Here is a 24,566-nt window from a genome sequence, read left to right as displayed (position 1 = left end):
TGCACAGCTAGCCACTAGCGCGGTCATTGCTTCACTTCGTGACCGTATCAGTATGTTCAGGCGTTCAGTGCTTTCCGGAAACCCTCTCGGCTGGCTTGGCTTTTTGATATTTTGGTAAGCTGCCAGCTGGCGCCTTACAGAGAAAAGGCGGTTCACAGTTCGCAGCTGGCACGGTGACTGATCTACTTCCTGTCTTTCTGATTATTTGCAGGCTACTTGGCACACAATGCTTGGCGCACGACCTGATATTTAGTTGTTATAATTGCTGCAGTTGCCCAGAAGAGCAAGTACTGGGGCTAATTCATATTTCAACTTGGTATTTAATTTGACTCCGCGCTGCTGAAACGGTCGTGGACGTACTGTGTAGCACTCCCGACAGCTCCCGATTAAGGACAGCCTTTCTTTTTTTTCTTCTGCACCATGACAAAACTGTGGAGGTGCTTGGTGATCCGTATCCCATGCACTGGACCTGAACCGTAAGCAGGGACGCCAGTCCTGTGCCAGCGGACACACCGATACATTGGTCCAGCCCAGTTTGTATTGAAATTCTTTGGTCCTGTTCGTGAGTACAGCAGTGACATACATAGTTACGCAATTACTGAGAGTATTGGCGTTACGTCTAAAGCTCGCCCGAGGGTTTGAACAAGCAGCAGCATCAACAGAGAATCTTTATTGGAAGATATAAAAGGCAGTAGTAATGCGAGAGCTATTCTGTACAATAAAGACGCCGATTAAGATAGTGCTTGTTGCGCTGTCGCCGTTATTCCGACCCCCCGTCTGTGCTGGCTAGTTATATATAGGCAGCGATGAGGGCAGATATAAGCCCCCTTTAGAGGGTAACAGTAGCCAAGCTCACTTCCGGGAGGGTAGATACTGCGCCACATATTAGATCTGACGACACGTGAGATTCGCCTTAGCAGGCGTACCGGCGGTAGATGCAGGTGTCTGCGTGAGGAGAATGCTTGCCCAACAAAGATGCCGATTGAGATGTTAATTGCTTCGCTGTCGCCACTGCTACTCGGTTTGAGTGATTGTTGGCTTCTTGAGTAAATATAACCATGGTTCACGGTTGTAAATACAGCCGTTGTTCGTCGTTGTATTTGCGCATCTTAATCGGCGTTTTTCTAGTGGAGCCTTTCTACTCCTGCTATTGTTGAACGTACAGCACATAAATGCTCCAAGAGGTGCGGCATACCTAGTTTCGTTAAATTAATAAGTTTAATTTCGAGCATATTCTATGTAAATTTGAAACTACGCACCTCACTTACATACGATATTTATAAACCGCCATGTATGGCATTTTATTACAGTCGAACCTCGTTATAACAAAACCGTCTTTAACGAAATAAAAAGAATGAATGACGATTCCCCTCGAAACCTCGGTCAACACAGGCTATAACGAAGCTGCGGCTATAACGAAGTAATCGCCGGGCCCTTTCAACTTCGTTATAACGAGGTTCAACTGTTTCAGTTTTTAAGCAACGAGCCATTGCAGTTAAAACCAGCAAAACTGCTCATTACAGCGTTTGTGGCCATTGCACTGCAATCAAGTAAACACGTATTTCTTTTTCTGTGTTTCTGTATCCCGTTTCAGCTCCCTCCGCAAACACGGCACAGAACGCTCAACAGACAAGCTAGCAGTCTGTGGCTACAAGGACGCGTCTGGGCAGTCTCTCAGGCAAGTTCAAGGGCTCCTACGCGACTGCTTCGCACTAAAAAATATCTAAATGCAAACTTGAAGCCTCTTTCACGTGAGCTGTGAAGAAAGAAATAGTAGGCCCTCTTCTATCATGCAGCGACCGCTAGCCGAGGTATTGGCTGCGTGCTACATTCTCACACGTTTGAGGCAGAAGGTCAGCACTCAGACAGAAAAACCGGTCAATAGAAGCAAGGCTCGGCTGCAGCACGAGGCGAAAAGGCAAGAGTGCCTTTATCGCCTGTACAAGAAGGTTACAGGCGTAGAAGAAGGCATCCGCTATCTTGTAGAAAAATTGTTTGCATACCTGCAGTTGTCGTTTCAATGTTGTCCGGGGAGGAAAACGTTTCTCGCGAGGTTTTCGGTTTTCAATGTTGACTTTGTAATGCCCAGGAAAAATAAGCTCGTGAACACAAGCCGTGCACATTGCATGCTTAAAAGGTACAGACAAAGTACTTGAGTGTAGGTTTTTTCTTGTTTTGCATTCAAAGAGGCCCACGGGCCTAGTAATCATGAAAGTGTGCTGAAAACACCAGTGCAGCGTTAATAATTAATTACCAAAGATTTCGTACCAGCGGTGGGCTGTTTCAAATAGTCCTTATCGAATGCCTGCATCGCCTTCGTGGCACTACAGCAAAGTGGGTGGGGGGTGTAAACACTAAAACGGTTGTAGGTACAATGAACATGATGCACCAAAAACATATAGACATAGCGCAATCAAGCACTCGGGTTGTGGTAAAATGCTTCGTTTGATGCGAGTAAAACACATTGAACTGCACATTGACGGCGCGATATGCCGGCCAAAATGGACTACCACATTCCTGATGACGTCGGCGTCACCGGAAGCACTCGTTGTTTCTGTGAACAACCACTAGATTCGGTGACGTCACAGTAATTGCGGCAAGTGCACCTTGACGTCACTCGATACGGGGGGAAATGGCAAGCGGCTTCTATGGACAACGCTCAAAATCTAATCTTCCACTGAACGCCTGCAACTGAAACTTACGCCCATCCAACAAATCATATCGTTTGTTTGTGTTGAAAATCTTTTGTCTGTACCTCTTAAGACGTTTTTTCGCATTACTGCTACCTCGTGACAGTGAAAGTGAGGAGATAAAAGCTTGCTCTGTCTGAGAGGATTTCATAAGCATTTCTCTGCCACTGTCCTTGAAAGTAAGATGCCTCGATGTGCGCGCCGTCAGGGAGCGGTGGGGTAGGAGGGGGGGGGGGGGGGGGGCATCCTACTTGAAAGGTGCCGGTGGTGCCTCCTGGCTGTGTGGGCTCGGCGCGTCACTTTTATTTATTTTTGTTGCTAAGTCTAGCGTTTGGCCTTCAAAGGGTCAGTGATCAATTGCAGCATGTTTGCGCTCTTCCCAGAGAGCGCAGCAGTCTCAGAAGCATTGCTCGTCAAACGCCATCACACCCCCTGCGGGTTTGCACACGTGCGCCCGATCGGCCACACGCCGCACGTGACATTACGCGGGGCGCTAAACTTGTCGGCTAGCATCGGCGAGACGCTTTCTGCTTATTAATTAGGAGGAGAGGGCGAAAATAACTACATCCGGTCGTACGCCGTGAAAATGAGAAGCACTTGAATATTGTGGGGGCGCGTCAGGGAGAAAAACACAGCCCTGGACCAGCCGAATGCTCGACCGTAGCGGCACTACCGCCAGACCGCGGCAGACCGTCAGATGCGCTCTTGGAACTCCAGGCGTGGCACATTGAGGGTGGCTTCAGGCAGAACAGCTAGACAGTGTAGCTGAGTTTGTTCACGGCTGCATACTCGATTCCACAGCTGACTTAAGAACTCATGACCGTCTGATTGCAGGAGCGTTGCTTTTGTTGAGTAGGACTGCAGCAGAAAGTATGTAGTGGACCAAAGCAAATAAGTAGCTGTACATACAAAAGAAGCGGAGGGGGTTCCTTTAGGACCGGTTACTTATTGCCCCAGCGCTGCCTTCCACAGCAGGTTGTAACTGTTAGAGTTTCACGGACTTAAAGGAAAAAAAACAGCGTCTAAACTGCTCAAAATGCGGCTGAAGGTTAGGAGGTTTATCTTTATTGTTTATCTTTACTTGATCCCAAATCTCCCGGAAGAATGCGAGTGCACAGCCCCATCCTCTCCAGCCACGCAAGCGTCTTCCGTTCCACGAAGCTTACCCAGCCATCTGCCTGCCCCGACGGTGCTAACGGAAACTAGCCCCGTCACCATGACTACGACTCCGACCACGGCGAAGCCCCGCTTTTCGGACACTCTGAAGGCTTTAATCGCCAGCCAGATGTCCAGCGCCGGAACCGGCATCGCCCGCAAGCTCCTGAGGTCAGGCATTTCCAGCGAGTGCAGCATTGGGATTCTCCAATTTCTGAGAGCTGCCGCGAATTTGGAACCGTGGGCCTTGCGGGGTAAGCAAACCTTACTTTTAATCCACATTTTTAAGTGAAATTCGGCTGAACAGGAATTATCGTTTCTTATTGCTGTACTTGCCTCCATGTTCCCGTAAGCCGCATGTTAAACGTTTCAAATGACGAAGGCTTTTGACGTCTTACTTCCCTAATTATATAGGACTACGTATTGCGCCACTGAGACAAGGTGAAACCCTAAGTCATCCGTTCAGCCCTCTGAAATGTGTGCGAAGTTCCTTTGAAATTCTTCACGCGATGAAAGATGAGATACAGTTGGCGCACCTGGCATTTCATTTTACAGTGATGCTGCAAGGCATTTGTTTTAAACGATTCCGAACATGCCCGAAAGCAAGACTGAATTGTTGACCTAGTATTGGCCACATCTGATGTGTTATTGAATGCCATAAGATTTTCATACACCTTCTCTACCTTTCGAAGGAATTCAAGTTCGAGCTTATTTAGGCGGTGCAATTAGGGTCAAATGGACGAGACTGCATTTCATCCTGTGCATAGGTAAAGAAATATTATGAATCTGAAATAAATCAAACTAATAGTTCTTCTAACAAAAAAAAACAATAGATCTGTATCAAATCATTCTTAAATAGGACCCATAGTACGGCTTCAATAACGGAAATCCAGACAGGTACGCGTATTAGTCGTACCTCTTTTGAAAGTATATTATATGCCGATGATACTACTATACTAGCAACTTACAAGTGCATAGACTCCTTAACGCATAAATTGAACGCCGTTGCTGCAAACTCAACAACGTGGTGTCGAAACAACATGCTGACTATTAATGCCTCTAAATCTAGCTTTGTCATCTTTTCATCAGCTCATAAGACTATTCTTGAATCTCCACATATTCCCTCAACTCTCGCGTACTGATTGCGACTGATTACGCGATTTTTCTTGGAATAGCACTTCACTGCCACTTAAAGTTCCAAAGACACATCAACTTCCAAACAAGAAAAACAGCATACGACATAAGGGTACTCATTAAGGCACAAAATTACCTTAATTAACACACGCTCATTTCACTATACTACGCTTTTATCCATAGTCATATTAACTTCTATTTATTTTTGTGGAAACACCTACAGAACACACATATCACCGCTACAAGCCATAAACATTATTACGTTTAATAACTATTTATGCAGTGCTACACCCTAAATACAGGCTCATGAGATCCTGGTTCATTATTTCCTTGGCATTCTCATCTTTAAGTTCTCGAAAGGGTCAGTTCCTATTCCGATAATAAATAGTATCCTGACCAATCGACGTAGATTAACTCGCTTCTCCATGTCAAAACAATTTCTTACTACCGAAACCTAAAACTAACCACGGTAAATTCACAGTAAATTTCTCTGCCTCATCCTTGTGGATGCTTTAAACGTAGTTTTCATACTTTTCGTCAACCGCGATAAACAACATTTTTCATCAATAAGAACATACGGAGCCCTCATTTGAATTGTATTCCTCTATTTATGCATTTAAAAAACATTTACGAAAATTATGCTTCGTTTATAGTTGCATCATCTTGTATATCTGCGTGTTTTAAAAATCACCTAATGTAATCAGTTTTAGTTTTATCCGCTATTGTTTTTATGTTATCATATTTTGCACGCTTGTAATAGGAGGTCCTCTGTGCAGCCGTTGGCTTTGGAATCTCATCCTGTATTTATCAAATATGTGTACGCAGTGATTGATCGTCTATAATAAACTGGCTCTCATTCGGAATTATTGCTCTAGATATCACAGCCCTTCGTAGCTGCTACAAATAGGGATTCAGGAAGGGTTAAGCTGCGCGATTATGATGTATTTCAGCCCACTGTTTGACCATAGCATCCTTGGAATTCGTCACAGCTGAATGCATTCTCCTTGCACACATTTACATCCTATTGAGACCCGGTGTGTTAACTGTTTCACCGAGATTTTTGTTCACACTCATAGGTTACGATAATTTGAGTCCAAATACAGACGTTTTTTTGCTGCATCTCTAACATTTCGCTATGTGCTGGGCAACGTACAGTTCAGTCGAAATTAAGAAATTTTCTACGGCCAGGACTCTGGAGGCTATTCGGTCATTCAGGTATTTTCATTGCAGGCCAAGATATGCTACGCATCCAGTGTGACAGAAAAAGGAGCGTTAAAACTGAACTGAACTGAACTGAACTGATCTTTATTTACCAGAAAGGCTGGTGGGTCACCCGGGCTAAAAGCTGTAATCAAACAGCTTGACGAGGCCCAGGCAACCCTTACAAGGCAGCATAGACGAGACCACTAAATGATGACAACACTAATCAAAATAATGAAAAAAGGTTAACATGAAATATTCAGGTTTACAAAAAATTAAGAAACACTTTCAGGTAGTTCGATAGAAAATGTGTACACAAAGACTGCATTTTTTGTTACAGATTGACACAAATCGCATGAATAATGAGAAGGCATCTTCGTGAGCAATTGGAGGGAAGCTGTAAAAGAATAACTAACGTACCTGATGTTGTATACCGGTACATTCGCTGTTGCAGGGTGGTTGCACTTGGTCGTAGACGACCCGTTTTAAATACATTTTCTAAACAACTCAGAATATCGAGCCTCATCTCTATCTGGAGACCGTTAAGAAGACCACAACGCGTGTTTTGAATATCTTTATCGACATTGGCCTTGAGAGTGTTTTGAAATGTAAGTGAGTTGGGCTGCTTGCCATTCCTTTGACGTCTACGACCTTGTTAGGCTGACAGCGCCGACGGCTGTTTGCGCAATATATTTCCTGTTGACGAGGTGCTGAAGTGCTTTACGACACAGACGTGAAAAACCCGAATTCCGAAATAACATGCATGCACACCATGGAGGTATATAAAAATGCATATAAAATGTAACGAAAGCTTTTAAAAAGCATGCACGTTCTGATGCTCCGCCAAGAAGGATGCCATGAGAAGTCATTTTCCTCCTTTCACTCCCTCCTTTATCCCTTCCCTTACGGCGCGGTTCAGGTGTCCGCCAATGTATGAAACAGATACTGCGCCACCTCCTTTCCCCAAAAGCAATTATTATTATTATTATTATTATTATTATTATTATTATTATTATTATTATTATTATTATTATTATTATTATTATTATATTCATTCGCGTTAAAGACAAACTGAGAAGAAATTTCACTCTGGCTTGCGTTTCTCCTAATGTGCTGAGTACGTCGTGGAACTAATTATGACAAAGGTCAACGCTTGTCGCAGAGCGAGTACTGTAGTTACAAGCGTTTAAAAAGCTCTGTAGCCGAAGACGCGTTCACCTGGTGCCGTGTAGCGCCGTCGCACAGTTTACGGGCTATAATGAACGATGATATCTTTTTTATGCCGCAAGGGCAGCTTTGACCAAAGAACGCCATGGAAGAAAGTAGTTTCGTCTACGCAAGGTGGGGTCAAAGACCCATTTCCCCGTTCACACCTCATAAGCCGATCCCCCGCCTATGGGAAAGATCGTATGCGTTGCATCACCAGTGGGTACCCGGCAGCACTGGGTTCCAAACCCGCAACTCCCGCATGCCAGGTGGATGCTCAAACCACAAGGCTACTGCTGATATAACCCCTAGGTCAGGACGTAGGCCCGAGAAATAGAAATCCCTACTCAAGCCGATCCCATTGGAAAAAACGGATTACGAACAGTATAGAGTGAAAGGTTGGATGCTGATACGTGACTTCGGGACTCCCTTTGAAAGTTTTTTTTTTTAATTTCCGGTTTGATTACCACGACAAATTGCTGTATAGCCATTGGCTTTCACGTACGTTCAGCTGTGGCCCTTAATAGGAATGACTCGAAAATGCACATCGTGTTCCTCTATATGGCGGTTCAGGCTAAAAAAAAGTTTTTTCGCTGAAATAGCAGCTACATCTTTCGTCGGGGACGGAAAGGTGAAAGCGACGCCGTGGAGCAAAAGCTAAGGGGACACTTAAGCTTCGCCTTCACGGGCGTCGCGCAACAGCGTCAATTGCTTCCTTCAGCGGTTTCACTTTACACACTGTCGCTGTTCTTTATTCACTTCAGACAATTCACCGGGATTTTAACGACACAGTTTCCACATTCTTGTCGCTAAACTATTTCATACTACAGTTTACGCACATATCGTTATTATATTAGCATCTTGCTAATTAGCGTGTCTCTAGTTTACTGCAGTAACTATCACTTCACGAAGCTTCAAATTAAGCCAACACCTCGCACACATCACCCTCATCCCTTGTACCTCAGCCAAGTCAACCTATTTGGCCTAAGTGAGAGCAGGATGCTGGTGTGATTGTGTATGAAGGGTTGCAGGATGCGAGCTGGTTAACTCGGGCTTGAAACCTGTCAGGACGGGTGTACTTCCATGCAATAAAGACAAAAAAAAGTCAACCTGTGTGGCCTGGTCGGTGGCGTGCGTGGCTGGCGATCGGAGGGTCGTAGGTTCGGATGCTGACTGAAGTTAGTGGAATTTTTTCTTTCATCATACATAAAATCAGTTACTAAAAGATAACTAAGATAAGTAGTCTGAGACCTGCGCCGACCTTTGATTCGCGGTAGAAGTCTTCTTTTCAATTATTCTCACCCCAGAGATCCACGCATGACGTCACACGTCACGCGCGTTTCTGTACACAACGCCGCCGGGAGGACGCCGGGTTTCCTGCTGAACGGGAACCTTGACGTTGCCGCGCTAATAAGTGGAGCGGTCCCTGTTCACGGGCATTCGTTCTCAGTGCCGTGAATTCATACGGCGTTCGCGTCGCCCACAGTATGCGCCTGTAACATGTGTCTGTTCGCTGCGGCTTCTACGGGCAGTAGCGAGCCGCCGATATGCCACAACCAAGGAGTCCAGTGGTTCCGACCACTTTGTAATGGCCGTCCTTTATCACCTTTCTATTTGAAAAATGATTTCTGCGAGCTATTCCTGACGGACTCGCTCTTATTACGAATGCCATTTCTTGGCTTTAGTATTTTGCCTTAATAATCCACTAAAAAAAATCTTTTCCGAGGTGAAAATTTCGTTGCAGTTGGCCCTTAGGTTGGCCTCTCAAATTCCTGGGATTTCTGAATCCCTACTTTCTCATTCCGCAGTACAGTGGCCGAATAACGGATGACACCTAAAATCCCGACAATGCACCAACCAGTTTCCGTATTCCTGTCCTTTCACATCTCTTGCGTTAGTTCTGCTCATCGCTGAGGCGTCAGCAGCTCTGCCTAAAGTACATCACGGAGCATTTCGGTGAAATCGTGTACCCCACCCTTCATGTGCGCTGGACATATGGAGTCCGACATCTGTTCTTAGAGACATCTTCTAATCCGCATTCAGTGCCCATTTTGCACAGTATAAGGTGCTTATGAAGTGCCATACAGTACTCGATACAATGCACTAAAACATTGTTTCCACAACTTACTTGCACAGGTAGTGCCGGGGTGTACATAGCTGGGCCCAAGAGGTGGTCAACGCCAGCGCGCTGGCTTCTTACAATTCTCATTTTTCCAGAACTTTTTTTTTTGTAGCGATAGCTACATTACGCAAGCATTTCGAGCCTTCAGCGTGGCACCCCGTGAGCTCAGTGGCAGCGCCGTGGCTGGTCACGTGGTTTGTCACGTCACCAACCACGTGTTTGGTCACGTGATTGGTCATGTAAAGTGAAACGGAAAGCCTTAAGCTTACGGAAGAGCGTAGCCAGGCAGATGTAGCTCTCGCGTCATTCCAGGTTTACCCAGAGCTAAACCACAGCCAATTTTTTGAAGCGATGCTTATTGCCTCTGGCCACCAAGAGGGTATGTAATGATGGCTGACAGGAACGGATCGTTAGATGAATGAAGAGAGGTTGTCTGATCCAGTGAAGTAGAAGAGTGAGCGATTATGTCGTATACCTAGAGGTATATGACTAAAGATCGTTAGGCGGAAGATCCGCTCCCGTGAGGCACCGGAATCTCTTCAGCTTCAGCGCCCGGCAGACATACAGCAGATGGTGGATACCAGCCTCAGCATTACGGGATTTGCAGACCGGGCACCCAGAGTGAGAGTACTGTGTTTTCACCTCCGCTCATTGTCTTCGTCTGCTGTAGCTGCTCATCGATATGAAAAATATCAAAGGGCATTTTATACCCCTGTCACACGGCATTCCTCGAAGGTGTTTTCAGCAAAGGCACCTTTTTTTCACCAAATGAGCGAAAGCTTAAAGGGGCAGCGACGCTGCTACACAGTGCAGTCCAACCAAAGGTGAAACAGTTGTTGAGGCTTAGCACCCGCTGCTTGCTCGAGCCAGCTGTAGTGAGCGTTTGAAAATTAAGGTGATGGATTCTGTTCATTTGCTGAGCTTAGAGAATTTTTTTATTCTAATTGCTTCATTGAAAGAACTGCAACAGCAGCTTTCATCAGCAGCAGCAGGTTTTGTGTATTGCCTTGGCCACCTCTGGCACTCGGTGTTGCTGCAACACTTTACTGTCTTAAAATCTGGGCATAAAATAAAAACACCCGTACAAAAAGCAAAGCCAGACACAAGTTTCGTATTTTTAAAATATGTTCTCTAACATTGTTAGCTGCATCTATTTTTTTTTCATTGCTTTTACATTTTGAGGCTGGATGGCACTGCCATCGCAGGTTCCCGAAGGCCGCGCCTTTGGGCTCCAAATGTCAAGGACTGGTGCCGTCGTCTCCAAGGCCCTTAGCGGCAAAGGCGCAATATTTGTGCCGTGTAGCTGCTCTCCTTACGCCTTTGGATATAAAGACCCGATTCTCAAAGGCTTTTCCGGTGCCCGTGTGACAGGGGTATTAGACTGCTGACATTTTGTGAAGTAATAATAATAATAATTGGTTTTTGGGCAAAGGAAATGCTGCAGTATCTGTCTCATATATCGTTGGACACCTGAACAGCGCCGTAAGGGAAGAGATAAAGAAGAAACTGGGAGAAGAGAAGACGAAAGAGGTGCCGTAGTGGAGGGCTCTGGAATAATTTCGACCACCTGGGGATCATTAACGCCCACTGACATCGCACAGCACACGATACGAAAATTGCTTTTGGGGAGAAGGAAATGCGCTTTAACTGCCACACATCTCCGTGGAAACCTCAACCACGCCTTAAAAGTAGAGGTGAAGAGTATGGGAAAGAATGCAATTGAGGGTGCATATGTCGTCGGTTCGAATCGTTGTCTCAAGCTAGCCTTCAAACTTGGCTAGTACATGTTGGCTATATACAACGAGAAATCGCACGGTACCATCCGGAATTACGACAAGCGATTGCTTACAGTTTTGGTGCGAATGTATTCGGTAAAACTGGCTCAAATTGAGGTCGGCTAGTGGGGGTATATAGAGAAGAACAAAGATGAATATAATTGTTCGAAAAGAGGGTTCTCAGCTTGTTGCGTGCGACTTATGGCCACTTGATGACGTCACCCTATTCTTCTTGCCATCCCTGAGAATCTCTGTTCCACTTTCAAATACACACGCGCTAACACACGCCGCCGGCTTTTGTCGTAATTGGACAAGTAATGCTTTCGCATTAAAACCGTGTATCCGAAGAATCAGCCCTGCTCAGCAATATCTGCACCTCGAAGAGAGGTACGACCGCCTGCTGTGCGTATCGCGATTTTAATCCTGTGCACATCTTCTCACTTCCAGTATTCGACGCGACGGGAAAGTACCCGACCGGCTTGTTCCAAGGGAACATTGTCGAAGCCGGCGCGTACGACGAGTGCATCGAGACGGTTGTTCGATACGAAGACGGAACGGAGAAAGTACGCGCTCAGTACTGCAACTTTTATCTGCAGTCGGGAGGCAGCACAACTGCATTCGAGGACCTCCTGCCGGCGTACATAATGACTCATGAGCGGGTGAGGCTCTTTCTACTCCAGTGATTCCACTTCGCCATACTTGAGACGAGAACGAAATAGTATTAGTAGGTGTGCGCGAATGGTACTGTTCTAAACCGAATCGAATAAGTAGAGAGTGCAGCTCTGCTACCGAATCGAATATTCGTGAGTAGTGTATCTTAATAATAATAATTGGTTTTGGGGGGAAAGGAAATCTGTATCTGTCTCATATATTGTTGGACACCTGAACCGCGCCGTAAGGGAATGGATAAATGAGGGAGTGAAAGAAGAAAGGAAGAGAGAGGTGCCGTAGTGGAGGGCTCCGGAATAATTTCGACCACCTGGGGATCTTTAACGTGCTCTGACATCGCAAAGCACACGGGCGCGTTACCGTTTTTCCTCCATAAAAACGCAGCCGCCGCGGTCGGGTTCAAACCCGGGAACTCCGGATCAGTAGTCGATCGCCATAACCACTGAGCCACCGTGGCAAGGCGTGAGTAGTGTATCTGAAAACTGAATCGAATGCAAATCGAATAATGATGAAACCGGGTCGAATACGAATCATTCAAGGAGGGGGGGGGGGGGGGGGGATCACATGTACAGCCTAACTCAAAAGTATGTACAGCCTAACTCAAAAGTTCGGCACCCCTACGTAAACGTCTCGAGTAGGGTGGACAACGGTTCCTGTTCTCACCCTATAGTCACTTTCAGCAAGGGTGCAGTAGCAGCCCCACTACACAGAAAAAAAAAACTACACCACATGACCTGACAGTTTTTTTACGACGGCTGTTAAGTTTCTCCGCCCCTGCTGTCCCCCAAGAAAAATATTTTTATCATGGTGACATTGATCGTAAAGCAACATAGGGTGCCTTACGAGGGTGTTTCTTCTGAACGACGATAGGGTGGCCTTAAACCCCTCTAAACTTACCATTCGCCTCGAGCTGCAAGCAGCAATTGCTTTTGGGCACTGCGATTGGCGGATTACACTTGAATTAAAACTTAAATGAAAATACTTGCTCACTTTCTAGCTTTGCATAAAATTTCGTGGCTGCTCACGGACGCTTTTTCATTAGCGGCAAGATAAGACGAACGATGTAAAAAAAAGTTACTAGCAAAGACTGCATCTTAATTGTCATGTTGGCAGCCACAAGTGTCAGAAATGAAAATTTAATTTAGTTGACCTGTTATTAAATGACCTCTTATTAAATGATTTAACGCTTGTACAACAGCACTCATATGTTTCTTAAGAAAAGGCACGACGCCAGCGGTGGTAATGGAAAACATTTATTCAAGGCTATTTACAGGAGAGAGTGGGGACTGCCCCTTACAAATTCCAGGAGAGGTCCTATAGTCCGGGACCCCTGTGGCTTCCGTGGCAACTCGGTCCTTAGCGACGAGGGCTCTTTGGCTCTCTAACGTAGAACAGCCGAGCAGGGTAGCCTCCCAGCTCTCTCGGGTAGGTGAGAGGAAAGGGGGGTAAGCAGGGTTAGAGGGGCATGCCCACGCCATGTGGCACACGTCCGAGAACGCGCATCCACAATGCGGGCACTCCCCGTTAAAAGTCGGATTAAAATATTGCAGCACTGCCGGGCACAGTGTTGGTACACAAGCGAAAGTGCCGTGAGTGATTTCGATATCATACATTTAAAAAAAATATGGAGAAACGGCAACCCAATTTCGTTTGTCTTTCCTTCCAAACTCAGGGTAAGAACTTCACAGCGTACTTAAGCGAAGAAAAGTTGCCTGGCATTCGTATTGGTGTGTGTTTTATCAGCGAATGCACGGAGGAAGATCTCCAAAAAATTGTTGACACATGTAAGTAGATCATGCATTCAAAAGCCATTCCTGCCTGGCACAGTGTACCACTTGAGAGCGACTGGATTGAGTAACAAATTGTGACAGCGTTGTGCGTGTGTGTGTGTGTGTGTGTTATGCTTTTTTCCCTTTCTCTCTTCCTCCTTTTAGTCCCCTAATTCCTCTTCCCCAGTGCAGGGTAGCCAACCGGAACCCCTTTCTGGTTAACGTCCCTGCCTTTCCCTCCTCCTCTTTATCTATCTATAAGAAGCCGCAGCACGACGCGCTTCAAGCGCACAGTGCACGTGTCTTGTGTTCCGGATAAAGATGCGGAATGTTAACTCACTTAATGTGGTTAACGCGGTCAGCAAGTGCTCTAAAATAAAAAATACTTGCGGTCGCAATGTGTGTTGCCTGAAAGCCGGATACGATTGCAGAGTCACCCTTGATTCGCATGAACTTGGCAGGAGTGAGAACTGTGGTGCATATTATCTGTATAGTAGTATCAGTTGAAGAAGACAACGATGTGCAATACACAGCGCGACAGTGTGTTGCACTGTGCTGCCGGCAATAGCATAGTGCTCTCGCGCAGTGGTTAATCTGTTCGCGCGCTGAGGGTTCGAATCCCACTCGAGGAATTATTTGTTTATTTTTGGTTTGACCACGGTCACCATCACGGTCAAGCTTCACACAAACTCGGTGAGCGGGTCAGATCTCGGGAAGTAGTGTCCTCGCACTGAAAACGATTAAGATGCGAAGAACAGAATAGCAGCGCGAAAAGCAGGGAGGTAGGAGAGTGAAAAAATGTTGGGGGACACTAAAGCTCCGCCTTTAGGGGTATGACGCCACAGCGGTTCCTCTTGCCCACGTAGACCCAGACATTGTTTCCCCTTTCAGAGTCCCAATCATTATGTGAAAGACCACATGACATGCAGGTGAAGCCTCGTTTTAACAAAGCCGTACGAACGTGCGTGGCTGAGTGGAGTAGCGGTAGCGAGTCGGACTCTCAGGGTTTCGATTCCTGTGCAGACTAGGAGTACATCAGCGGGTCTGCTACGTAGCGGCTTCCGAGGCGACGCCTGTAACGTGATTCGACGTCTGCTTCCTCTATATATGAAGATGAGAAGGAAGACGGCGGCCGACGCAACGTGTGATTGGCGCGTTGCTCCCGGTTGCTCCGATCGCTGAAAATCCGGCGCGTCGCTGGCGCCATCTGTTGAAGTCTCTTGTAAAAGCCACCTTTTCGACCAATCCGAATGTTTCCGTCACACCGACACTGGCTTTTCTGAGACACGGGACCCTCAACGCTGTCGCGTAAAAACTCAAAGACGGCGGAAATACAGGTGGTTGAAACACAGAATGACGGCGGCAGCGGTGTGCATTCCACTCAAGCCACCGAAGGCGAAATGCCGCCACATCGGCCAGAGAGACGCTGACTCAATGTACCGGCTCAACGAACGGTTCCCTGCTCCGTCGGCGGTGGCCGCCGGAGCAAAACCGGAATCCACGTTACCGCGCGGCCTCTCGAAGACGTGACGTGTACGCAGTCGCCCTCCATTAGGGAGGGATTCCATCGCCTATGTGAGTACTGCATACAAAGGGAAAAACGCCTTCGCACTTGAGTTTCTGCGTGCGTTTTAACTTTCGAAGTCACTTGCTATTCGTGGGATACGGAAACATGACCAATAATAACAGATACCGTAAAAAATGGTTAATCCACAAACGATGTCCATACGAAGGCAATGCGGTAAGTTGGCCGTGGATACGTGTCGGCTAACTTTAAGAGCCGATTTTTATGTCCTTAATCATCACCCGTAGAACAAACGCAGAAAAAGACCACACACAGTAACGACGGCGAACCAAATACAATGTACGCGCACACTGAAACCAGAAAAGCTCGAATTCATAGCTTGTAGTCGCACATTTATTTATCTATTATAAATGTCCCTAAAGGGCCTCGAAGGAGATTATTTCTTCTGGAGGAGAGGGGGGGGGGGCGATACACAAAATACATAATCCATAAATATACTTATTACATGAAAATAATGCGAAAAAATACGGTAATAGACAACAGACAACATGTGTATAAAGGCAGTATATGTGCAGCAATACAAAAAAGTATAACACAACCAACAACAACAAAAAATTTAAACAAAATTATGTGGTGTAAGTGTAAGCATTTTCATTTTTTTGACGTGTTTTTCTTCTATCTTCCAGTTTTAGGAGGCACGCTCAAAGTAGTCGTCAGAGACTGCGTTACCAGCCGAGCCGAAGCTATTAACACAACTCAAATCTCTATAATGTAAGTACATGTGCAGGAAACCTGTGCCATTTGTATTGGCTATAAACTGAAGTGCTGTTGCGTTGATCTCTGTTGTCACAAGAAGTGATCAACACGTATCACAGCAGGATATGGCAGAAACGACAGGATTCCAGTGCTAAGGCAAAATCCACGTTGCAGCAGATAAATTTTTTATGTTCTTGTTCACGTAGGTATAAGCTTCTCTGAGTGAAATATCCCGGAAAATTTCGACAAAGGTCCGTCGAGGCCAAGTCTGCGAACCGTTATATCAATATGAAATTCATCAACTAACATGTACGACATGGTTCTTCTTGTAGCTGCTTCGCTAATACGCTAACCAAAAACTTCTTGAGTAAAAGACAAAAAAAGACAATTAATGCTTCACGGCACAGTAATGGCGGCCACAAAGAAAATAAATTCTTAACATCATTGCATTTCTTTTCGTTCTATTCAGAGCTGTTTTGGGAACAATCGCGGCTGCAGTCATAATAAGCACGGCTATCGACTGTGTTTCAATGAAGTGGAAGAAGACCAAGACTGATGGTAGGTTCAAGATACTATTTTCCAGTATTTGTTCGATCGAGTTACATGTGAACGTAGTAGAGATTAAAAACTCATTAGCGGTAGGCGAATATTCAAAAATTTCGAATAGCGAATATTCTTCTATTTGATTCGGCGATGGAATTGAATAATGCATGTTAAAAATTATTTCAAACGAGTTTTTCAAAGCTTTATAAAACTTTTAAAATAATTTTAATGAAGTTCTGGTAAATCACGCCGTAATTTTCCTGGGCAACTCTTTTAAAATCAGCGCGCGCTCCGACGCCGCACTGCATGCTTGCACGATCGGTCTGCACGTTATGGAGGGTTCAGATCCACGACGCGGCTGATTCGAGTCGTGGCGTCCATAATGATCATACATGGCCTCCAAGTTTGGCCGTCATGACAGGACTCGGGCACATTTAGGCAACCTTGCTCCTGTGCGCGATCTAGGAGGCTATGGCTCCTAGTTGATTCTCGCCCCTCTCATCTACACTGAGTTCTGCCGCTAAATTATTCGCCGTCGGCATCAGCAGCAAGGGGACATCTTGTTATACGTACAATATGAGAAGTGTGTATATAATATAAAGACTCCACCTGGCATAACTCCTAGAGGTGATCATTGTGGCGTCTTCTGACTGTTATAGCGATAACACCATATATTCTACGCGGTGTTTCACCCAAGACTTTACCTATTTTTAAAAATAGGCTTTCTTTTAATTGTTCGAATATTTTTAAAAATAGCATTGTCAGGGGTCATGTACATCAGGATGTACCTAAGACGTTAACTAACAGGCTGGTTAACTAATATTGTTTTGTTAACTTTGTAACTATTGCTGCTAAGCCCACCGTAAGTAATATCCATATTTAAAATTTCGAAAACATGGTTACCCTCAGCGTTGTGACCCAACAATTTCTGGATACATCGCGCCAAAATGCAAGCGCTTTCGAGAAGCTTGCAGGCAAAGCAACCTCTCCAGTGCAGGGAACTTGTCGAAATAGCCGAATTTTGTTAGGCCACAGCGCGGCGAGTAATTGCGTTTTCGAAATTCCAAAAACTGATGTGGGCATTACTTACGGCGGGCTACACGCCTCTCAGTAATTAAGGCGCCTAGTAGCAATAGCTACAAAGTTAACTAAACAGTATTAGTTAACCAGCCTGTTAACACGTTTTACCCGTATTATTATGTGCTTCACCGCTGACAATGCTATGCCGAAAAAAGCGGTCTTCTAAGTCAAAAAGTCTACTTTTAAAATTTTAGTAAAATCCTAGGTGAAACACCCTGCATAGCGCCGTACCGCAGCGCCGACATTGGCCCTTCACTGTTCCGCACGATTACTCGTTTTGTACGAAACCTACCACAAGTAGCGAATATTTGTTTTTGTTAAAATATTCGCTTCGAAGTCGATTCGATCCTATTATTTTTGCGCTTGCATTAGATTCGGATTTCGGCAGCACTATTCGTATGTGATTCGGCAAAAAAACTGCATTATTCGTGTTCGTTTGGGTTTTCCAAAAAAGTATTTTTCACGCACCCTTTGTTTCAAATCAAACTGTTCACGTGTGCTTTCTTCTTTTCCAGGTTACTTATTGAACTTCTTGACTGCATTCTCTCTTATCAAGAACACAAAGTTTATTTTCAAGATTAACAGAAACAAAAACTCGGAAACCTACGACTACGGTTTCGCACATGGGCTTCGTTTTCTCGGAATATTCTGGATCGTGCTTGGCCACTCGTACGGGACCGTACTTCTGAACAGTTGTAAGCACGACTGCATATATTTCTAGCATCTTTCACTCTTCTAGTGAACTTCTACTGCTGACGTCAATCGTGTGTGAATGGTTTTCATGACACATTCGTTATCAAGAGGAAGCCTCGAAGTTTTCTTGTTTTTTCTTTTAATTGTGACAAGTATTTACCGCACAAATAGGAGGCGAGAACTATACCTGCTCTCTTCTCTAGCGTCAGAACAGCACGTACTCGCGCAGTTAAGCATGTCACAGTTATCCTGGATTCTTTATTCCAGGCTTTGTGTTCTATTAGCCGCGTTTTATGTCTCTCTAAACGAAGCGCCTATTAAAAAAAAATGGCCCCTGCGGTGAACACGCTTGAAGTGGACAGTGTCACCAGCTCGTCAATGCGGTTTTTGAAGGAAATAAAACGCAGATATATAACGTTATCTCGTTTTTAATGCTGGAGAAAGACCTCGAAGGCGAGAGCTTGTTTCATCAACAACACAAAACACCGGCTCATCGCCGCGTTGTTGTTTTCTCTTACTGTTTTAAGCGAGAGTGTTCAACGCACTGTTCTTGTTCGAGCACTGGCACGGAGTGATCATCACGTTTGGATTCCAAGCCGTGGACACGTTCTTTTTCCTCAGGTTGGTCTGCTGCGCCTCCGTTACTCCCTATGGCTCATTGCCTTAATCTTTTCAGGCATGCGTAATGTTGTGCTGGCGAGAAAAATCATAAAATTATTGTGCTTATATTTGGAACTTCTTATTTTACAAAAAAAAATACCATTAATCGCGCAAACCTTTAAAGTGACGCAAGTTGCTCAATTCCACTCTCACTGAATTGCGGCTCTGTTCTTCATAAACAGACATTAATGTCCCATTAATCATTTTATTTATCATTTGAATCTGTTTCGGCAACGACAACTCAGCTAAAATAACCTTTAGTAAAACATCCCACGGAGTGAAAGAAGAAAAAACATTACAGCACAGGACAAAATTTTCTAGGTGCAAGATTAAAATTCGTGGCGTCCATCTCCATTTCTTGTTTTCGAAAACGGATCGTCTTTTGTTCGCTAGGTGTGGCCCTTTCATTCTGTTCAGCAGGGACCTCAAATTTTGTCTGCATTACTGACTTCGTGAAAAAGAGACAACCTCTAGATGCTTAGAAAAGAAGTTTTAAAAGTCGCGTCCACAAGCACGGGAGTGGTGCCACATGGGGACAATATTCTTTCTGAATAAATAGTTCAATGCGCATGAAAACATAAGCCATTCGTTATTTGAACTTGGAACCGGTAAAAGGCACCTTGAAGTTGACTCTTAAATGCCACTCGGCGTACTTTCACGTTGTTCATGCTTCATGCTTAGAGACGCTTGACTCCTCGTACCTCAATGGTAAAGAAAATATCAGCAATGGACATTTTTTAAGGCTGTCCTAGCGTACTGACATATTGGCATATACTGATGCATTGTGGGTGCCGCTTCGGGGCACTGTGCGCCTCTCATTGAGTTTGAGTCCATGCCCCGATAGAGCGCTTAGCGATGTGCCTTGAGATTGCTAGCTTCCCTGCCACTTGGGTGCCAGTGAGTCTCTGCATTGCTAAAAGAAGAATGCATGAAAGCCTGGCACCGAACTCACTATGCATTCTCTCACTCTAAGAGAAATAATGAGATAAATAACGTTTTCTTAGGTTGCAGTTCTCAAAGGAGCTTTCATAGAATCTTTGTTTATTATTTGTTTGTTTGTTTGTTTGTTTTCAGTGGCTTTTTTATTTACTTCAAATTAGATAAAGAGAATGGAAATAGAGTCATTGTGGCCGTCATCGCTGCCGTACGCAGGTTTATAAGGTAAGTTATGCTACCTAATGGTGATTTTTCACATGAATTCATATGGGTAGCAACATTTCAGTGTTTTTTGGGCGAGCGTCGTTTCCTTGAACTAGAAAGCCGTGGCAAACATTAGATTGGTGCATGATCCTGAAAAAAAAACGCAAATTGAAACAGCTGTGGCTTTGCAGTAGATCGGTGCGGAAGGTCATTTAGTGTACGTGAGAAAACGGTTCAAACAGCCGTGCCGAAGCGTTTCAAGTGATTAAAGAGCCGCTCACCACCCCTGATCGAATATTTATTACACTCGAATAGCTGTAAGACAACGCCTTCCGCGTCTAAACTTCCTGTAAGGGCTCATTCATATCCCCTTACAGCTGTAGCAATCAAGCATTTTCATCACGCTTCTATCAGCCACGCTCTTTACAAAAGGGTTTATGTCGCGCGCCACGGCGCCAGCCTCCGCAAGCGAAATTTCTTTTTCCTCCTGTTTCGAAAGAGGCGTGAAGCTATGTAAGAAGGCTACGTCATGCGCCACGGCCGCATCTCCTAATGTGTCGGCACTTCTCGCTTGAAAGTGGGGACCACAATGGCGCTCTTTGTGATGTTAAAACGCGATTATCACAACGCAGCCGTACGGAGCTCTAAGGCCCAGTTAATCGATTTATAATGCGGGCATATACTTGCACTCTCTGAAGGAACCGTGCGCGAGCAAGCGTGAAAAAAAAAAACAGCGACACGAAAAACAACAAGAAAAACCTAGAAGTGAAATGGAAGCAGTATACAGGCCTCCACGAAACGAGATGGCCGTATCGTGTCTCACAGCTTTCATGTTCTAGGGTGCAAGCTACCAACGCGAAGCGTCGGCTTGTACAATAGCGCATTTCTCGATCACATGACCGCGCGCAAACAACGCTGATTTGAAAGCCCCCGTCGAATGGAGCGTGTACCTTCCGCTCTATCACACGCAAGTGTTGAGTCTGAAGCGTCTACTTCTTCGGATTTCCAAAAAAAAAAAATAGGTAGGGTTTTAACGTCTTTAAACCAAATAGTCGTGCGAAAGCATGTGTTAACCCTGGTTGGATCATGGTTTTGCTTTGCTGGGTTGTCGGCACGTCTACAGCTGGCGCGACGCTTTTCCGAACTAACCCGAACTAAGCCGAGTTACCCCGAGGCTTTGCAGACGATCCTTTGTTCGGTTTGACAGTGCTATCTAGTGCTTTCGCACAAAAAGAATAGAGCAGTGAAAGAGAGCCGCTGGATAAACCAAGGGGCCAGACGTCAGGGATGCAGATAACGGCCTATGATAATGATCAAGCATTAGAAACCTCTGGGCTTCTCCGGCCCCTTTCGTAATCGGCGTAACCTGTCTATAATGAGAGGCACAGTGACCTGCCTTTTATTTAAATTTTTTACAAACCTTCACGAGACCCATCGCCCAAGTATATTGCAGACACGACCATAATCACAGCATGTATGCATCGCATTAGTCTATTTAAAATGTCCAAACCTGATCACGCACTCTATATGATCGACGTTGCGGTTAGCCTGCCCGATTTCGCTGAAGAATCATCGTTGCAGTGCTTAAGGTGAGAAGGGAGCAGACGAAAATTAGCAGAAGAAATAACAGAATTTAGTCTCATCTCGGAGACATAACACTACGAAGGACCTCAAAAATCATTTTAAAACACATTTTATTTCGACTCAACTGTATGAAAAAGCTCAAAGCTAGCGGGCGCATTAAACGATAATTATTCTTGACTTCTTTCGCTTATTTTTGCATCAATCTGCCATATTATAGTCTTAACGACCAGAAGGCTTAACGACCACAAACGTGACGTCAGAAATAATAATCACACGACGAACGCTTGACTTCTTTCGCTTATTTTTGCATCAATCTGCCATATTATAGTCTTAACGACCAGAAGGCTTAACGACCACAAACGTGACGTCAGAAATAATAATCACACGACGAACGCCATTGCCCAGCATGTGCAAGAGCATGCTCATACGATTGACTGGGACCACGCCACTGTCATCGCGAAGGAAAGGAGCGTGTCATCTCGGCGGCTGATGGAATCTCTAATCATACAATCGACACCAGCTACCATGAACCGGGTGCAAGGAACCATGCCACCCATCTACGCACGCTCCTTGCGCCACGTGTTACGTATATAAGTCGCGACCATTTCTTGTCCCGCTCAGTGATCAATGAACCCGTAAGAGGTTCCGAAACGTCTTTGAATTTCATGACATGGTCAGTGACCGCATTCCTTTTTCTTTAATATTATAGTTTCTAAACAGTTTCCACGACTGCTCCTCACACCAAGCAGGAGTGAATGTGGAATACCAAAAAACTCCTTTGCAACGCCTGAGCTTCCAATAATTATGTGCGCTGAAGCTTGACACCCTCAAAAATATGTCTTTTTATTTTTGATTTGCAGTGGTTAGGCAAGATGTGCATGTGACTAATGAAAACAGAGACCTTCTCGAATATAGTCACTTTATACACAAGGTTCATTTCTGTCCTCAAAAACATGCACATGCAGCCTAAGATATCGTACTCTTTTCATTGTAAAACCTTACTAGACACGCTATTTAAAAGTTTAGCAGCCACCGAGGGTACTTAACACAGTTATCAAACAGACGTACTGCTCTCAACCATTGTGTGGCCTTCTCGTACTTCTGTCTGCGGTTTTTGGTGCAGGTTTTCAAGGTTTTGAGACATACACCAACCACCTCGCGAGAAAAGACGGCTAGGTAACTTGTGCAGCCTTACTACTGCCGCGGTTAACAGTCGTCAGGGCGCCAAGGCAAATCCTAATGTGGAGCCGCCGTCGCCGTACACATGTTGTTGTTGTTGTTGTTGTTGTTGATGATGATGATGATGATGATGATGATGATGATGATGTCGCCAGGCTTAATGGCACATACCCAAGGCGGAGGATTGGCCAGAGGTCATTGCTGATACAGTAGTGCAACACAACATCAACGATGCTTCACTTTCTACTTCTTCCGTAAATCATGATTTTAATCAAATTCTTTCTTTTGTCTTGCAGGATGACCGTTCCGACTTTCTTCATGATCATGTGCATATATATTCTACCACTGATCGCCTCCGGCCCGAACTCAAAAGAGTTTTACAACAGGTTTTACGCTGAAATTAGAGCCGTCTGGTGGGACTTCCTGCTACTAGTTCGGAACTGGAAAGAAGACGACATTATAGTAAGTTTTACCCAACATTCTACAAGAAGGCTCGTCGCGCATTGACCCTGTGCAACGGGGCAGCCAGATATGTTTTGCAGAGTGGTAGTCGTCGTGCATTAAAGGATCGGTTCGGACGGAAAGAAGCCACAGCGTTAATGCAGCCTCTCACCCTCCCTTTGTTTTTATCCGTTTCAGCCCATTCTTCCTCATCTGTGGTACCTCTCCACTGATTTCCAGCTATTTTTGGTATCCGTCATCGTTATACAAGCCTTCAAAGCGTAAGATTTCTTCTTTGATCAATGCTATATCTGTCTCGTACGAAAAGCACAGGGTAGGCTAAAATGAATACAATAATAATAATAATTGGTTTTGGGGGGAAAGGAAATGGCGCAGTATCTGTCTCATACATCGTTGGACCCCTGAACCGCGCTGTAAGGGAAGGGTAGAGGAGGGAGTGAAAGAAGAAAGGAAGAGAGAGGTGCCGTAGTGGAGGGCTCCGGAATAATTTCGACCACCTGGGGATCTTTAACGTGCACTGACATCGCACAGCACACGGGCGCCTTAGCGTTTTTCCTCCATAAAAACGCAGCCGCCGCGGTCGGGTTCGAACCCGGGAACTCCGGATCAGTAGTCGAGCGCCGTAACCACTGAGCCACTAAAATGAATACAAGAAATCGATTTTTTATCAATCTCGAATATTTAATCTTCCTGAACATTATTCAGTGACTGACACGCCTTTCCGCTTTTAGCTAGAGACAGGCCGTTCAGTTCTAGAAACAAAGTGGTAGGCGGGCACGGCCGATTTCTTCGAAGCTTATGCTAACTTACATTTCTGCTATAAAGTATGATGTCGAAGGCAAAACTAGACATTTTTTAAGCTCAGAAGAGTTGTTCTAAGCTCGGATAATGAGAAAAATGCGTACACACGTACATTTAACTGGCGTCTGGCTCGTTTTACTTTGGGGTCAACTTACTTCATTTTGAAAGTTTTCTTTCCCTTTTCGTTGAGCACTTAAAATACGTGTTTAAGGCTGTTTTGGCAACTTATTACTATTAGCTACCCTCAGTGACCCCTGTGAAAAGCAGTTTACGAAAGAGCCCGGCATTTGGTGTGTGTCCAAGCGCCTGATGATGAAGCCCTTTATGCGCAGCCACCGAAATTCGTTTTGCGCGTCATAAAACCCATTTTTCATCAAAGACTCAGATAGAAATCGTGAAAACATGTCCTCACGGGGGAAATAA

The 24,566-nt window shown here is 45.1% G+C and overlaps 2 protein-coding genes across 2 annotated transcripts in view; both read left to right on the top strand.

The window, feature by feature from the left end:
• Nucleotides 1–3,032: 3,032 nt before the first annotated feature.
• LOC144097715 (uncharacterized) lies at nucleotides 3,033–22,877 on the top strand. Its single transcript, XM_077630356.1, has 6 exons — nucleotides 3,033–4,099; nucleotides 11,730–11,941; nucleotides 13,624–13,735; nucleotides 15,932–16,016; nucleotides 16,471–16,559; nucleotides 22,825–22,877. Exons 1-6 carry the CDS (start codon nucleotides 3,727–3,729, stop codon nucleotides 22,875–22,877), a joined length of 924 nt encoding a protein of 307 aa, XP_077486482.1. The 5' UTR covers nucleotides 3,033–3,726.
• LOC144097134 (nose resistant to fluoxetine protein 6-like) overlaps nucleotides 18,896–24,566 on the top strand; it is a 22,439-nt gene continuing 16,768 nt past the window's right edge. Inside the window, exons 1-4 of the mRNA XM_077629917.1 lie at nucleotides 18,896–18,938; nucleotides 20,052–20,138; nucleotides 23,177–23,342; nucleotides 23,520–23,602. Coding sequence (XP_077486043.1) covers nucleotides 23,178–23,342; nucleotides 23,520–23,602 — 248 coding nt within the window. The 5' untranslated portion in view covers nucleotides 18,896–18,938; nucleotides 20,052–20,138; nucleotide 23,177. The remainder of the gene's footprint in view (nucleotides 18,939–20,051; nucleotides 20,139–23,176; nucleotides 23,343–23,519; nucleotides 23,603–24,566) is intronic.

The sequence above is a fragment of the Amblyomma americanum genome, chromosome 7 (assembly GCF_052857255.1).
Source record: "Amblyomma americanum isolate KBUSLIRL-KWMA chromosome 7, ASM5285725v1, whole genome shotgun sequence".
NCBI lineage: Eukaryota > Metazoa > Arthropoda > Arachnida > Ixodida > Ixodidae > Amblyomma > Amblyomma americanum.
This window is presented reverse-complemented; position numbering and strand designations above follow the sequence as displayed.

Bases quoted from the DNA above. Each gene is read 5' to 3' on its own strand.
- LOC144097715 (XM_077630356.1), top strand. From the start codon at position 3,727: ATGCGGCTGAAGGTTAGGAGGTTTATCTTTATTGTTTATCTTTACTTG. The intron at 4,100-11,729 runs GTAAGCAAACCT...TCTCACTTCCAG, and splicing joins GGAACCGTGGGCCTTGCGGG to TATTCGACGCGACGGGAAAG. The intron at 11,942-13,623 runs GTGAGGCTCTTT...TTCCAAACTCAG, and splicing joins ACATAATGACTCATGAGCGG to GGTAAGAACTTCACAGCGTA.